The sequence below is a fragment of the Calidris pugnax genome, unplaced genomic scaffold (genome assembly GCF_001431845.1).
Source record: "Calidris pugnax isolate Ruff unplaced genomic scaffold, ASM143184v1 scaffold64, whole genome shotgun sequence".
In the NCBI taxonomy this organism is placed as follows: domain Eukaryota; kingdom Metazoa; phylum Chordata; class Aves; order Charadriiformes; family Scolopacidae; genus Calidris; species Calidris pugnax.
This window is the reverse complement of record NW_015090784.1, coordinates 433312-448827: the sequence shown is the minus strand read 5'-3', so window position 1 is coordinate 448827 and position 15516 is coordinate 433312. Positions and strand designations below refer to the sequence as shown.

The window sequence follows — 15516 nt, the reverse complement described above, 5'->3', positions numbered from 1 at the left end:
GGAAAATGTATGAGTTTGGTGCGATGCTGCTTTCAGTTGCCTTTTGCTAGAAAGTTGGCCTAAGTGGCTACTTGAGAACACTCCTCGGGTGGGACAGGGTGGAGGTCGTGTGGATGTAAATTGCTGTGAAAGACTTAGACCTTTGTTACCAGACCTGCCGGGGAGGTATTGCAGGCCAACCGCAGCCAGTGGTGTCTGAGCAAGGCTCTAGTTAGGAGAAGGTTTGAGAACTCTGAAGCTGGCAGGAGACATGCACACCTCCCGGTGTATGAAGGAGTCTGCAGCATGATTTACTGCTTTATTACAATGGTTATTCTTTGGGATCTTTAATTATGTTAATATTTTGGCAAAACTAATCTAAATAACAGTCTGTAAACTTTCTAAAAGATTTTCAGTTTTATTTTCCTTACTGATACATGAGGTTTGTGTAAGGCTAATAGTCTTACAACTGACACTTAATTTTCATTTCTCTGGCTGTAAATCTTAATTTCCTTTCCTCTTATTCCCTCTCTGACTCCGTTTCCCTGTAGCTGATGTCCTTAATGCTTCTCCTGCTCCTAACAGCCAGGAAGGTAAAGGCCGTTTGGTTGAGCATTTTAACTGCATGAAATCAGCACTGCATCTCCAGCCTGTTAAATGGGACCCTGGGAATGTGTGGTTTCTAATTCATGTTAAAACTGCAATCAGATTTTTATTTTTTTTGGTGTTGCTGACTGGCAAGAGCTGTTAAAAGGCTGCATGTACAACACTGATTATGCATAAAAAGAGTACGGTCAAAGCATCAGGAATCTCAGGAATGAAATAAAACCATTCCTTTTGTGACAGTTACAATATCTTGGTCCAGAAAGGCCAAATCAGTAGGTGTGTTATTCTCTGATAAACATGTGGCTTTTAAGAGGAATTTTTATAGATATAAAAAATGCTTTTTCACGGTGAATATAAGGAGAGGAAAGTCAAAATGTGCTGTACAAAGACCTGTACCTGTTTGATGTGGTTAATTGTGTTTGGGCTTGAGCAATTCTCTGTTGTTGAGGAATATCAGTTGTTTTCGGATGGCAAAGCCTAACTCATTAGATGATTTTGTTTTTTAAGCATCTTCTGAGCACAAAAGGATGGGCTTTAAAAGAAGTGCAACATATTAACCAAAGCCAAGCATTAATTTTTTGACGTAGGAAGTTACCACTAGAAAAGAATGCTTTGACCAGTAAATGCATTATTTTGGCATCTGGTTATTCAGATAAGATTCACAGCATTGTCCACAAATATCGTTAATTCAAATTAAGTTTCCAGTTGAAACTGTTTGGCTTTATGTTTATTAAAATCCCATTGATTTTTAGATAACATTCTTGAAGACCGACCTGAGAATAAATTATCAAGTGATAAACTGCAGTTTGAATATAATGAAGAGACTGCCAAACGAATAAAGAAGGCTGATTGTGCTACTTACAATAATAAAGGAAAGGTAGTTCTGCTTTTCCTCCCCCTTTCTTCTCAGCCACACTTTGATAGAGAACCAGCTTCAGAGGGGTTTGAGCAGTTTATGTAGCTGAGACATAGGATGGCAAATGCGCTTTAATGAAGACAAATAGTAGAAGGCGTGGAACCGCACCAGAGAAAATAGATTAACTAGAACAAGATTAACTAGAACAAACGCCCAACATGCTGTTTGAGAAAAGTCCTTGGGGCTCACTGGATATACAGGCTGCTTGGCTGGAAATGTTAGTTGTTGTTACTCTCAGTGGAAGATTTCATTGAAGCCAGACCCAGAGGTTTATTTAAATCCCTCATTTCCATTAACATCCATGGAACTAAAGATTCCACCTGGGCCTTCAGCACCTTTGTGAATCTAAATAACCGAAGTGGGGCATCAGCCAGCCATGCTGCCATTATCAAATCACGCGGCAACTGAGCCAGAGGGGTGCTGGTCAGCAAATTGTAGCTTCTCCTGAACACAGACCTGTGTCTAGAGTTTTGTGTGTTTGTAGAATGGGTTCTGGTTGAGGCTTTGCCCCCTGCAGCGGTGTCAGGGACAGGTACTGGGCATAAACCTGCCATGGGGACGTGCCAGGTGAGGACAGCAAACCAGAGAGGAAGGAGAGAAAGGACTTTGAGGACATAAGTAGGACACACGAGAGTACTTTCACATTGAGTAATCGTATTATTGTCTGCTCTTGGAATCATCACGTAGGTTTATGACATGGAGCTGGGTGAAGAGTTCTACCTTCCACAAAACAAGAAGGAGAGCAGACAGATCGCCCCGGAGCTGTCGGACCTGGTCATTTACTGCCAAGCTGTGAAGTTCCCCGGTAAGGACACTTGGTCATTTACTGCCAAGCTGTGAAGTTCCCTGGTAAGGACACTGCCCCCTTGCATGGCTTCAAGCTCTCTGATTCTTGGAGATGTTCTGTTTATGTTTGGAGTTAGTACAAGCATTTTCAAATTGAAGTAGTCGAGGAGCTTTTCTCTTGATGATTTGGTAGTCGACATAATAATAGCTGCTGGCTGAGAAGTACAAGTCATAAATTACGTGAAGATGTACTGTTTGTCGTATTACAGCGTTTACAAAAGTGAGATTTGCCAGTGTTCACAACCGCTGTGCTGCTAAGTGACAGAGGACAGAAAGCTTTATCTTAAGAGCTCCAAGTTTCCATGTAAGGACCTACTGGATTAGAGAGGAGAGCACTGGGGAAACGGTGCAGGAAGAGCCCGTCACGGTTCTGAAGTGAGCTCTTGGGAGCCATTGGGGGGGAAAGCAGCCTTCTGGTGTGGGGTGGGGTGGGTGAGGAGAGGTGGTTGCACATCACACCCCTCATGGGGGGGGTGAGGAAACAGGAGAAGCTTCTTGTGCACGGTAGGAAGGATAATGTTTGCAGAGGGGAAGGAGAGGGAGTAACGGGCCTGGGGATCGCTGGGAGTTACTTGTGCGGCACCGAAACATGAGCTCGAGTGTGTTTTGGCTCATACTGTGCACATAAATACTTTTAAATTGAGAATTTATTGTTTATTGATGTGTTTAATGTTTTGAATGAAAAATCTGCTTTTTAATGGAATGGTTCTCTGTGGAAAAGTCAGTGATTTTGCCAAATCATGATCTTATACAAATAGAACTATAATCAGATTAGAGAAGCTAACCAAACAGAAAATAGTGTCAGATAGGCAAGATAAACATGCTGAAAAATGGAGAGACATTCTTTTATAATCTTCTATAACTTTCAGAATTGTAGGTGTCACTTGTAAAAATAATAACTTCTAAAAATTCAAATCTGATACTCTTTTTAATGAAATCTGCAGGAGATATCTTTCAAATAAAATATTTTCTTTTGCAGAATGATATTCAAGATTAAACAGACATAGTTTAAGTTGTTCCAAGCATTTTGACACACAAAGATCTACTGATGTTCTAAGAAAACTTTAAAATGTTTCAGCTTTTTTAATGTAATTTCAGTTATAAAAGGAATACTTGCTTTCCTCATCAGATTTCTTCCTCTTGTTTTAAAGAGAGCGCGAATAGAACAATTAAGAAAATGAGTTCCTTTTGCTGATGAACACATGGAGCTGTAGAAATTAGTTTTCCAACAAACTTTGTCTCCTTTGAGACAAATGCTGCCTTCTCCCAGGCTGTGCAGCCTCCCGTGGCCACCTTCTCGGAAGGTGAAGGCCTGTGCTCTGGGCTTCCCGTGGTTACAGGTGGGCACCCACCGGCAGGGCTGGTGGCCGGGCTGGAGGCCGGGCTGGTGGCCCTGCTGCTGAGGGTCCTTACACAATGGGCAGGGAAAGCTGAGAGCAGGGAGGCACCTGAGCTAAGCCAGCATGAAGTGCAGGCTCCACCTCCCTTGTCTCAGAGTGTCTGCCCCCTCTCAAGAAATTCAACTCAACATAAAAAAGAGCACTCTACGTACAAAAGTTCCGTAAATTCTTTGTCAGGGTCTCAGACCCACAGGCTAACTGGCTGCTGGTCTGAAACTCATGGTGAGGAGGTGACAACGGCAGTTTAACCTGTTCCTTTGGCACGGTTAGAATAAGGACAGGGAAATTTGCCGTCCTCTGGGTTAAAACTCTGACACGGTTAGAATAAGGACAGGGAAATTTGCCATCCTCTGGGTTAAAGCTCTAAGAGCAGAACACAGTGTGGTTCTGTGTAACAGGAGGGAAGAGCACTAAATTCTGTAATTCGAAGGATATAGCGTAGGGGTTGTAGGGACATGCAAAACACTCATGGTAGTGTGGTAGGATCTACGTGCAGTGTGGTGGGATCAAAGCTGGTCCTGCCTTGACCAGAGAGCTGGCCCGGATGAAGTCCAGATCCTTGCCAACCCCTGTTATTTCATGAATTGATGATTCTGTGTATAGGTGAGGCTATATCTTGGAGTCCAGTTTAAATGGGGCTATGGGCACGGTTTCACTGGGTGCATGTTGGGGGTGTGAGGGTTGGGAGCTGAGAGGTACAGCTGTGGACAGGCTTCAGGAGAGGAGCCCAGTGTGTGCTTCATGAGAGGGTGTGTGTTTGCAGGTGAAATTAGCATTAAATCCACAACTGTCTTCTGCCAGGTGTGAGTTGGTATGAGTTCCCAAGGGTCGTTTCATGAGTCACAGTGGTTTTGCTTGGTTCTGTTCTGTAACACAAGCACATCTGGGGAGCACCCACACCTCGCTGCTGGGGAGTCACAGTAACCATTGTGCTTTTTGACTTTGATTTCGGTCTGCCATGTGCTCTCTCCAAGTTAAAAGAAAATGGCTTTAAGGGGGATTAAGTCTGGTCTTCACTGGGATTTAGGTCATGATTTTAATGATTATTTTGCTAGAATGTGTGTGTTAGACTAATAGCTCTACTAGAGCTTTCCAGCTTCACTTTCAGTGCATATTGGCCACTAAATGCTTAATGGGTTTTGCACACCTACCATATTTCCTGTTCTTGAAATACAAATTCTAACCAGAAGAAGATAACTCTGAAAACATCTTGAGGTTAAAGTGTTTAACCCACAGCATTTGGGCTTTTTCCTTTACATTATCTCTTTAAATCCTGTCCTTGCATTTCTGTAATTCTGTAGGTATCCCTTCCTAGGGGAATTCCGTGATGTTCACTGCTGTACAGATTTAGTGCTGCCGTGGAAAGGAGGGAATTTTTAAATTATGCTAGGGATGAATACATTGAGACTGTTACTGCAGACTTTTTTAGTATTAATTAGGACCATTTGGTAATTTGAGACAGAGCCACTACCTTCCTCAGGCCAAAACGTAAAATGGAGAAAAGTTATATCACAGAGAGATAACTGCGTATTGTGTTGCTTCATGTAAGTTTTTATATACACTATATGTATAAATATACATAATATATACATACATAAAGACATGTAGGTATGTAAAGATGTTAAAATTAAATTATGGAGAAAAACACAGTGCCTGCCCTGTGTACTGTATAACAGGAGTATTCATGCCTTCAAAAATAATGTGAAATATGATGGAAAATGTTGTGCCCTCTTGGTCATGTTTTTTGGCTCATTTATTCTACATTTATGGGAACAGGCTTGTCAACTCTCAACCCATCTGGCTCTAGCAGAGGGAAAGAAAGAAAGAGCAGGAAGTCCATTTTTGGCACCAACGCCGGCCGGCTGAGCCCCGGGGAGTCGGCTGCTCTCGCCAAGGCATCTGGAAAAGGTAACGGGAGCCTCGTCTGCCCCGGCCCCGCGGGACGGCCCCGGCTGCTGGAGATCAAACGCTGCTCAGCCTGTGGGGTGCTGGGCTTGGGACCCCTCTGTCTGGTACAGCAGCACTGCTGCAGGGGGGCTATGTGCTCACAAACGTAAAGACCCTAATTCATAAATGGTTCTAAAGCAGCGTATATGTATCTATGCTCACAAACGTAAAGACCCTAATTCATAAGCAACATATATTTTAAGTGATGTATCTGAAAATTTGTACTTTAAATGGTATGGATGAATATTTTCAAAGTACAAATGGAAGGCAGAACTTCTGGGCTGGATCCAGAAGAGGATTGTTAGTGTCTGAAGTAGGACTTAGTTGCTTAAAATTCAGCCAAGTCCAAACGTGTAATTGTGCAAACTCCCATGTTCCACCTTGGATGTGTTTAGACTCTGCAGGTGGTTCAGTTTGTGAACTGAGAAATTGTACTTCTGCCTACCGATGTAAAGAAATACAGAGAAAGTAGAGAAGAGGTTCTGGGATGGGGATGAGACCCAGATCCTCGGCCTGTCAGGCGGGTGCCATGAACAGAGAGTTACAGAGTTGTGCCCTTTCTTGTAATTGTTTTCTGGCTCAAGGAACGTTGCGTTTCTTTCAGCCTAAGGGCAGGGCTACAGCAGAGGGGTTGGGTTCCTTTGAGAGACCAGGGTCCTAAAAATGAAGTGTGGTGCCTCATTCTAAAGGATATAGGTACTTTGCTGGCTTTGTCCCCTGACTCTTCCTGCTTCTGTAGGCTGCCTCTTTGGGGACTTAGTAGGTAGGTTTCCATCTCACCTCCCTTCCTCGTGTAAAATGTATAACTGAGAAGAATGGAATTTTATTCCTTTATTGTATTCCAGCAAATGCCAGATAAGTACTTACTTATTTAGACAGTTGCTGGCACATCTAATCACAGAATCCCTTCAATATTTAAACATTATGTTGCCTCTCATGGACGGTTCCTCCTGTATCAGAAGGAATGTGACACACTGAGCAGTGGCACTTTCCAGGCTCACCTTTTTCCACCACAACCCAAGAACACGCACACACTTCACTAGAAAACACGGAACCTTTGGTGTCCGTGGCTCTGCAGCTGCACCCTGCGGGTGCTCTCTCTCTTGCAGGCCCTTTCGAGGTGATGCGGCCGAGCTGGGAGGAGCCCTGCTCCCCGTACAGCTCCCCGGCCTCTCTCAGCGCCATCATAAGGACGCCCAAGTGCTACCACATCTCCTCGCTCAACGAGAACGCGGCCAAGCGGCTGTGCCGGCGCTACTCCCAGAAGCTGATCCAGCACACGGCCTGCCAGCTCCTCCGCACCTACCCCGCTGCCACCCGCATCGACTCCTCCAACCCCCACCCGCTCATCTTCTGGCTCCACGGCGTGCAGCTGGTGGCTCTCAACTACCAGACGGACGGTACGGCCCCACCAACACACCTCCTCTTACACCTTCCGTGTGAAATCAGCCCTGAAACGGGGAATTTGTGCTTGATGTTTGCCTTTCCCTGCTGTCCCGAGGGGACGTACCTGTCAGTGCACCCCAAAGCAGCCATGACAATCTGGTCCTTGAGAGGAGCCGTCCCAGAGCTCAGGAGCTTTGTGCCAGCGCAGCACATCTCCCCACAGCACAGCAACACCTTCCTTTATCTCTATTTTATTGCTGAAGGTTGTTTTACTCCCCCAGTTCAAGCAGTTGTTACCCCTTTCTGATAGTCTCAAGTATCAAAAGGTACTGAACTATTGAACTGAGCTTAGAAGTGCCTCCTTGGATGCTGGTTTAATGGTGATCCAAACATTTGTAGGCCACTTTCTATCCTATTTTGTGTTCTTTCACCTTTTCAATGGGGGGATACATTAGGTCACCTATGAAGCTGTACAGTCACTGCTTTTTCATTTTGCAGCTCAGGGCAAATAGCAAGAAACTTCCCAGAATAGGTGCAGGCAAGAGAAAGACAACAGAAGGGGACAGAAAAGAATGAACTGTCCTTACAGTTTTATGTAATTAAGTATTGGATAGATGGGCTACATAAATTACAGCTGTCTCTGAAAACCAAGAATGACTCAATGGTACACAACTAAAATTTAAAAAACCTGATACTTTAAAGATGTCTTTGCCCTCGCTGTCACAGTTCTTGCATCGTGCCGTTGCTCTCGGTCAGCTCTGGCTCCTTTACCCCCAGATCTTCCTCTGCAGCTCAACGCCGCCATGTTCGAGGCCAATGGTGGCTGCGGATACGTGCTGAAACCTCCTGTTCTGTGGGATAAAAGCTGTTCCATGTACCAGCAGTTTTCTCCGTTAGAAAGAGATCTCGATAACAAGGAGCCAGCTATATATTCCCTAACAGTAAGTACATGGAAAGGGATTTTCCTACAGCCAGGCAGATGGAAGATGTTTAACCCCAGGCTTTAACCAGAATTACAGCCGTGCTTGTGAAGGGATTGAACCTTCAGTTGTTGCCTGTACTTCTGAGGGTTGGCATGGCTGACAGAGATGGGAGGGGAAGGAGAAAACCATTGTCTTTATTTTATTGACTGGTTGGGATCCATAGTTACTTTCACTGTTTCCTTCACAATATTTGTAGAAACCCAGTCCTGAAAGCGTTTTCCCTGGGACTGCACAACTGTGTGGAATTGTACGTGTGCCCGGGTGTTTCACACGTGTGTGAACGCTTGGGGAGCTGCACAAAGAGCCATTACGAAAAGCTGTAGTGGGTCTTAAGATGGTATTTTTTAGAAGTCATATAATAAGATATATAATTCATAGATTTATGGCCAAAAGGTATTCTAAGCAGCAAGTTCCCTCCAGGAAGTGCGTCAGAAAAAGTGAGTTCTCCGGCTGCAATTGCACACCCGATCCCTGTGCCGTGCGTGCCAGGGCCCGCGGGGGCCAGGGCCACCACCCTCAGTCACGGAGAAGAAAATCTGATCCTTTTTGACTACATTACTGGTACATTCTTCCTGGATTAACTTTCAGGTGCCTCGAACGGTTACACTCGTGATGTAGAGTGTATTTTTTCAAAGGAAAGAGGCCAAAGCAACAGATGGGGGGGGTGGTGCCTCGAATGGTTACACTCGTGATGTAGAGTGTATTTTTTTCAGAGGAAAGAGGCCAAAGCAACAGATAGGGGGGGTAAAGCAGCTCTGCCTCTGCAATTACTGCCCTGGCAATGACAGGAGTAGGGGAGCGTTGTAATTAAATCAGTTTAGGAGTGGGATAAACACTATTGAGCTGGGAATCGCGACGTGCAGGCGTTACTGCACTGAGGGGTGTCTCTGTGTGCTCCCCGGCTGCAGATCGTGTCGGGGCAGAACGTGTGCCCCAGCCACAGCGCGGGGAGCCCCTGCGTGGAGCTGGACGTGCTGGGGATGCCCCTGGACAGCTGCCACTTCCGCACCAAGCCCATCCATCGCAACACCCTCAACCCCATGTGGAACGAGCAGTTCCTGTTCCGCGTCCACTTCGAGGACCTGGTCTTCCTTCGCTTCGCGGTGGTGGAAAACAACAGCTCGGCCGTCACGGCTCAGAGGATCATTCCCCTGAAAGCCCTAAAAAGAGGTACAGTGTAGTTTGTGGGGACACCCTGGGCCAGAATGGTCTGGCAGGTTCCTAACTGCATCCTGTAATATGGAATATATTGAATATTACAACCCAGGCAGCTCCATAAGTCACTCATGTTTCACAGCATCGTACAGAGTGAGTGCTCATGCAGTGTTACTGCAGGGTTTAAATCCTGTAGGGATGGAACGTTGTAGCTCTAAATACAGCAAATCTCTGTCTGAGACCAGGACATGGCAAAGTGCTCACCGAGGGGTGTTTTGTCTTTAGGCTACAGACACGTCCAGCTCCACAACCTGCACAACGAAGCCTTAGAAATCTCCAGTTTGTTCATAAACAGTCGGAGGATGGAAGAAAGTCCCTCTGGGAACGCTCTGCCTGCATCAATGGTAATTTAATTAATGTTTTGTGAATGCCATGTGGTTTTGTCTCAGTAACTACTGTGGTCTGAAGACTTCTGGAACCAGACTGTCCAAAGATCAGCTCCTAAACTTGCCTATTTTTCAGAAGTACCTCAGCACCTTTTGGGTTTTGGGGGAAGCCAGGTTCCCCCGCCCGGCTGAAACGGTGGGATGGTGAATCGTTTCAGTTCTGGCGTTGGGTGTATTGTTTGGGTGTAGCTGGAGAACTCCCGTGCTGGAGGAGGAGCGGGGCTGAGCAGGGAAGGTTCAGAGCTGCCTCCTGTGTTCCTTTGTGCATCAATCATAAGCAGTGCATTTGGGGCAGAAAAAGAAAGATCAAAATTGCCCACAACTTCGGAATAATGAGAGTCAGATTGAATTTTGTTACAGGGAAAGATAGAGTTTGTATTTGCATAAATACATGCATATTTTAACAGCTGTAACAGTACATGTGTCTGTATGCACGGTATGGATGTGATGTGGGTGGTTTTTTTTAAATAGCCCTCAGTGTTAGGTTACCTGGATGACTTGTGTTTTAGTAACTTTAAGCACGTATTTTATCACTTTGCTGAAGTGTTAGATAAACCCTCCTGAGCTACTGCAGGTGTTCCCCTCCCCTGAACCCGGGCCAGACACCCGGCTGGGTAAATGGGGGCAGGAGGGAAGGACATCAGTGGTTTGGAGGGAAAACCACAGCTGTGGCTTCTCATCCAGTAATTCGTGCTCTGAACACAAACAGTCTGAGCTCAGCTGAAATGGATAATAGTGATGGAGGTTCATGGACTCTCGCTGGAAAACTTCCTTTTTTCTCTTCACCTTTGGGGGGGTTCTTTCGGGGGGTCGGTTTGTTGGGGTTTCTAATGCCCTGATGTGTAGTGTACCATCAGTAAGAGCTGTATTTAGGGGCTCCCTTTGCTCTGTCGAGGTGTACGCTCAGTAGAGGGTCTTCCAGGCAGCCTTACAACAGCAACAGGCCTGTGTAGGACTCACTGGGTGACCTGCTGCCTGTTGTCCCACAGCTGTTCAGCGCGGGGGACAGGAAAGCTGCTGTCACCCACAAAGTGACGATCCACGGAGTCCCGGGCCCGGAGCCTTTCACCGTGTTTAGTGTCGGGGGGGGCACCACGGCCGCGCAGCTTCTCCACCAGGTAGGTGCCACCAGATTTGCCGACTGACGGCAGCGCTCCGCGTGTTCCTCTCCCTGCGGGGTCACAGCCAGGGGGTGCTTCAGGAACGGGCTGCTCTGGAGTTAATTACTTTGCAAACACAGAATATCCTCAGTCAAATTTTCCCAATCTTGGCTACAGAGGATGGGGTTATAATCTTATTTTAGTATCTTAATATTTGGGCCTATGCAGATGAGAAACACCATCTCTCTGACCCCCGTGGGCTGTCCTTACACCGAGGGCAAACGTTTCTCTGCAGTTCTTTGAATCTGAGCACCGTAGGAATAGAGAGTAAAAGTTAGAGGGCGAAGTTCATGAGCAGAAAAACCAGCTCACTCAACAGGGATTGTTATTCCAGCAGTGGGAAAAGACTGTACTGTCCTGGGATTATGAATAAATTGTCTGGGCAGCCAAATGGGACAGAAATAAGCTTAAATAGCACTGCCTTGTCTGGGAGGGCTGAGCTGCTGGGCTGCAGAGAACAGGACATTACCCTGGAGTGAAATATCCCAATAATAAATAGCACATCAGAAATCTCGCCTGCGCTATCTGAATAGTTATTGATTCTTAAAGCCTCCTTGTTCATTCTCATTTATAACTACTAATTATGCAGTGTTTATATTTAGCATTCTAATTGCTGTGTGTTTATTGTGGTCTGTCTTAGCTCTTGGCTACCACCAAAGGCACCAAGTCATGTGCTGCAGACTATTTTCTGATGGAAGAGAAAAGTTTTATATCTAAAGAAAAGAGCGAATGCAGAAAACCACCCTTCCAGAGGGTGATCGGGCCTGACGAGGGGCTGGTGCAGCTTCTGAACAGTTGGTTTCCAGAAGAAGGATACGTTGGAAGGATTCTCTTTAAAACCCGAGAGGAAGTAAGTCTGTTTTAGATAAATTGGTATTTACAAAGGTGGCTAAAAATAGCTGTTAGGACCAGGAAACAAAGGGCTGCTGTGTTTGTTTCACTGTTTGGTGAGTCTGTCACTGCTCTGAACATTGTTTGAAAACAAACATATCTCCTGAGTGAGCACAACTAGACTTTATACCCCCAGATGACACCAACCTGGCTCCCCTCAGCTCCAGCATCAGCCAGGTGGTGTTAATCATCATCTCAGCAGGTCAGGGCCACCAGCTTGCTGTTCTGATCATTCTGATTTCATCTAAATCTGGATTTTGACGTGATAGGAAATGAGCGTAAAGGAAGAAGGATAATAGCTAACACCAAAAGATCATCGATAACAGAACTCCAGATTCCAGTCATCAATCAGTGTAAATGTCAGCAACTTCTTCCCTCTTCAGAAAAATTAGAAAGGATTTTAATACTAAAGAAGTCTAAAAACCTCAAAGGCGGAATATCAAAGGCTATCAATGATAGCCTAAAACAATACAATAGGTGATTTAATGTAAAGGAGGAGGATGGAGTGATTACTTCAGTTTAAACTGTGAGCAAAACATCCAACGTTAGTGCCCAGGCTTGGGAGGGGAAACAAAACAGCAGGAGAAAGACCCTTGTCTCCTTTCCAGAGGCACTTCCTTTGGTCATTTCAGTGTATAACAGCGCTTGGGCTGAGCATGGTGATATTTACACACGTATGTTTATATGTGAAGATTTATACACACAAATGACAGATCCTTTGGGATCCGTTAAAATGAAAAAATACATTATTAATGGATTATTTTGTTCCAACTTTTGATAAAGCTTCAGTTTGACAAATCTGTGAAAACAATGCCATGGCTTTGTCCCACGATGCTGGTACCTCAGAGCATCATCTGTGCTTTGGAGCCTTCCCCCAGAGAGTCCCCTCAGGTCTTGGGGCTAGAAATGAAGCTGCAGATTTGCCCGGAAGAACAAGGAGTGGGAAAAACACTCCCTCAGGCTTCTTGCTCTCTCAGTTCTTCTGGTTTTAGTGCAGGGACCAGTAAAGAAAAGGACACTTCCCAGCATCTCCCCTCTTAATGCCACCACTACAGAAGATACAACAGAATTTTGCAAACATAAGGAAATAGAGGATTTAAGTGATCATTTTTGCATGATGTGGTGCGATGTGTGTCTCCGGTCCTTGCCTGCTACAGAAGGTGTTTTAGAAATGTGGGTATTTCTATAGGAACACAAGCCATGGTGGCTCCTCAGAAGATTTGCATTTAATGAAGCAGAGGTGGGGGGGAACAGCAGTCTCCAGCTTTTATGTGCTAAAAGCCCTCTGTGACCCCCCAGCTGTCAGTTACCTCTCCAGTCCATGGATTTGTCTCTCCTTTTCCCTGTAGAATTTAAATGAGAGGAACGTCTTTCAGGAAGGCAGGGAAGAGGCAGCCCTGGGCCCCGAGGAGGACAGTTTCTTCGTCCAGGTACACGATGTGTCCCCGGAGCAGCCCCGCACCGTCATCAAAGCCCCGCGGCTCAGCACGGCGCAGGACGTCATACAGCAGGTAACACACCTGGGGGGCTGGTGGTGGGTCAGTGACACATGGGGGGGTCACACCAGACCAGGGGGGGTTTGTCCCCAGCACGTGCTGGGGAATCCATTGCTTCAGTAACCCCAGTTTGAGGGAATTCCTTCTTTTTTGGTCTTTTCTGCTTGCAAACAGACTCTTTGCAAAGCCAAATACTCCTACAGCATCCTGAGCAACCCCAACCCCAGCGATTACGTGCTGCTGGAAGAGGTGACGAAGGAGCCGGCCAACAAGAAGTCCTCAGCATCTAAACCCTCGCAGAGGATTCTCTCCGATCAAGAGTGTGTGTTCCAGGCCCAAAGCAAGTGGAAGGGAGCAGGAAAATTTATCCTTAAACTCAAAGAACAGGTTCAGGTAAAAAAATTAAGTAGGTTGGGGCAGGTTTTATGGCTCAGCTTAATGGGCACCTGCTTCCAATGGGAGGGAGCTGCGACCAGCCCAAGGCTGGGTGGGGAGAAGAGACCATGGCAAAAAGCAGGTTCCTTTTTTCGCCGGTTCAGGTAAAAAAATTAAGTAGGTTGGGGTGAGTTTTATGGTTCAGCTTAACGGGACCCTGCTTCCAATGGGAGGGAGCTGTGACCAGCCCGAGGCTGGGTGGGAAGAAGAGACCACAAAGAACCTGTAAAAAGCAGGTTCCTTTTCTCCCTGCTCCTCCTGTACCTTTTTCCTCGGCAGAACCACCTCGGTCACCCCAGCACGGGCTCCCTCCCCCTCCACATCCCCTCACAACAGCTTCTTTTCCTACCAGCTCTTCCTCAAAACCTGCTGGCACAGCAAAGCAGGACCAGCCCAATGGCCAGGAGTGACCAACTACTGCAATAAAGTCCCTTTTCCTGTGCCATAAGCACAGATTTTTATACCAAATTTGCTAAACCTACCTTTGATGATGTTTAATTTTCAGTGAATGTATTCAGAACAATCAGAAGGTGCTGGGCGTGAGAGCACAGCCGCATGGAGTTCAGAGGGGGGGCTGCTTCCACAACTGTTGTGTTTTCCCATAAATTCTGTATCTCCAGCAGCCCCCCGGCCCCCAAATCCTCTCCGATGACCCGATGTATTTTTTACAGGCAGCCCGTGATGACAAGAGGAAAGGCCTGTCCTTCACCAGCGAGCTGCGGAAGCTGACCAAGGCCAGCCGGCAGTACCGGGGGCTCTCCTCGCCCCCCCTGGGGGTGCCACCCGAGGGGGCGCAGCGCGAGGACAGGGCCCCCTGCGGGGTGACCCTCGGGGACACCGTGGAGTGAGGAGCCGCTGCCCTGGGCACGGGCCCTGCAGGTACCAGACACCCACCCTACGGGGTGGGAGCGGGGCGAGGGCTGGGCTTCACCCCTTCTCTGACCATTTGAAAAACAAACCCCAAACGCTGCCTCCTGGTTGGCTTTATAGTAGGCATTTTAATGAACCAACTGCCCTTAATTAACACTGGCCCGTTACCTGTTTGCTCTGGTCCGAGATAAACAGGAGAGTCCCGTAGAGCTCTGGGTGGTTTTTGTTGCACACATATAATAACCTCACCAGGAGGGAGAGTCTCCTTTGCTGCTAGAACAAGTTTCTGATGGTAATTTCTCTCCGTGGAAATTTTACCAGAAATGTTTAAGCATTTTTACTGTTGTTTCTGTCTCAATTTCTTCCCTTTTGCTTGACTTGGAACAAGCGAAATAGAGAAGGGAGAAGGTGTCAGGAGCCCACCCCCAGCACCCTGGGGGTCACAGGAATCACTAACCCCCCCCAGTTCCAGGGATCCCCTCTCATGTGGCCAACTGACGGTCGCATCTTTGTTCCCACATACACCCAACTGGGTGGATTTATTTACTTAATAATTATTAAAGTATTATTGACATGCATTGTCATAACACTGCTAAATCATTACGTTAAATGAATTAAAATTACACTGTCATTTGCAAAACATTTCCACTAGGAAGGGACAGGTTCCATACCTTATTTCTAGGCTGCGATAAAGCCCCAAACAAACAGTAAAACCCCATCAAAACAACCTGAAACAAAGAAAAGCCAAGTAAATGCTGGAAAGGCCCCTGTCGCGTTCCCTCCTCTCCTGCTTTGCTGTCTGGTGGCCCCAGTCCCCCCGCATTTGCTGTCTGGTGACCCCCGTCCCCCCGCATTTGCTGTCTGGTGACCCCAGTCCCCCCACATTTGCTGTCTGGTGACCCCAGTCCCCCCGCATTTGCTGTCTGGTGACCCCCGTCCCCCCGCATTTGCTGTCTGGTGACCCCAGTCCCCCCACATTTGCTGTCTGGTGACCCCAGTC

General features: G+C 46.6%; 1 protein-coding gene across 2 annotated transcripts in view; it reads left to right on the top strand.

The window, feature by feature from the left end:
* PLCE1 (phospholipase C epsilon 1) overlaps nt 1-15516 on the top strand; it is a 110458-nt gene that overhangs the window by 90771 nt on the left and 4171 nt on the right. The window contains exons 20-32 of one of the 2 annotated variants that reach the window (XM_014965836.1): nt 531-572; nt 1338-1462; nt 2189-2306; nt 5524-5655; nt 6804-7094; nt 7858-8021; nt 8972-9233; nt 9504-9622; nt 10654-10782; nt 11465-11674; nt 13065-13226; nt 13386-13604; nt 14318-14525. In XM_014965836.1, coding sequence (XP_014821322.1) covers nt 531-572; nt 1338-1462; nt 2189-2306; nt 5524-5655; nt 6804-7094; nt 7858-8021; nt 8972-9233; nt 9504-9622; nt 10654-10782; nt 11465-11674; nt 13065-13226; nt 13386-13604; nt 14318-14494 — 2150 coding nt within the window. In that variant the 3' untranslated portion in view covers nt 14495-14525. The remainder of the gene's footprint in view (nt 1-530; nt 573-1337; nt 1463-2188; nt 2307-5523; nt 5656-6803; nt 7095-7857; nt 8022-8971; nt 9234-9503; nt 9623-10653; nt 10783-11464; nt 11675-13064; nt 13227-13385; nt 13605-14317; nt 14526-15516) is intronic. The other variant, XM_014965839.1, reaches the window with a different exon arrangement.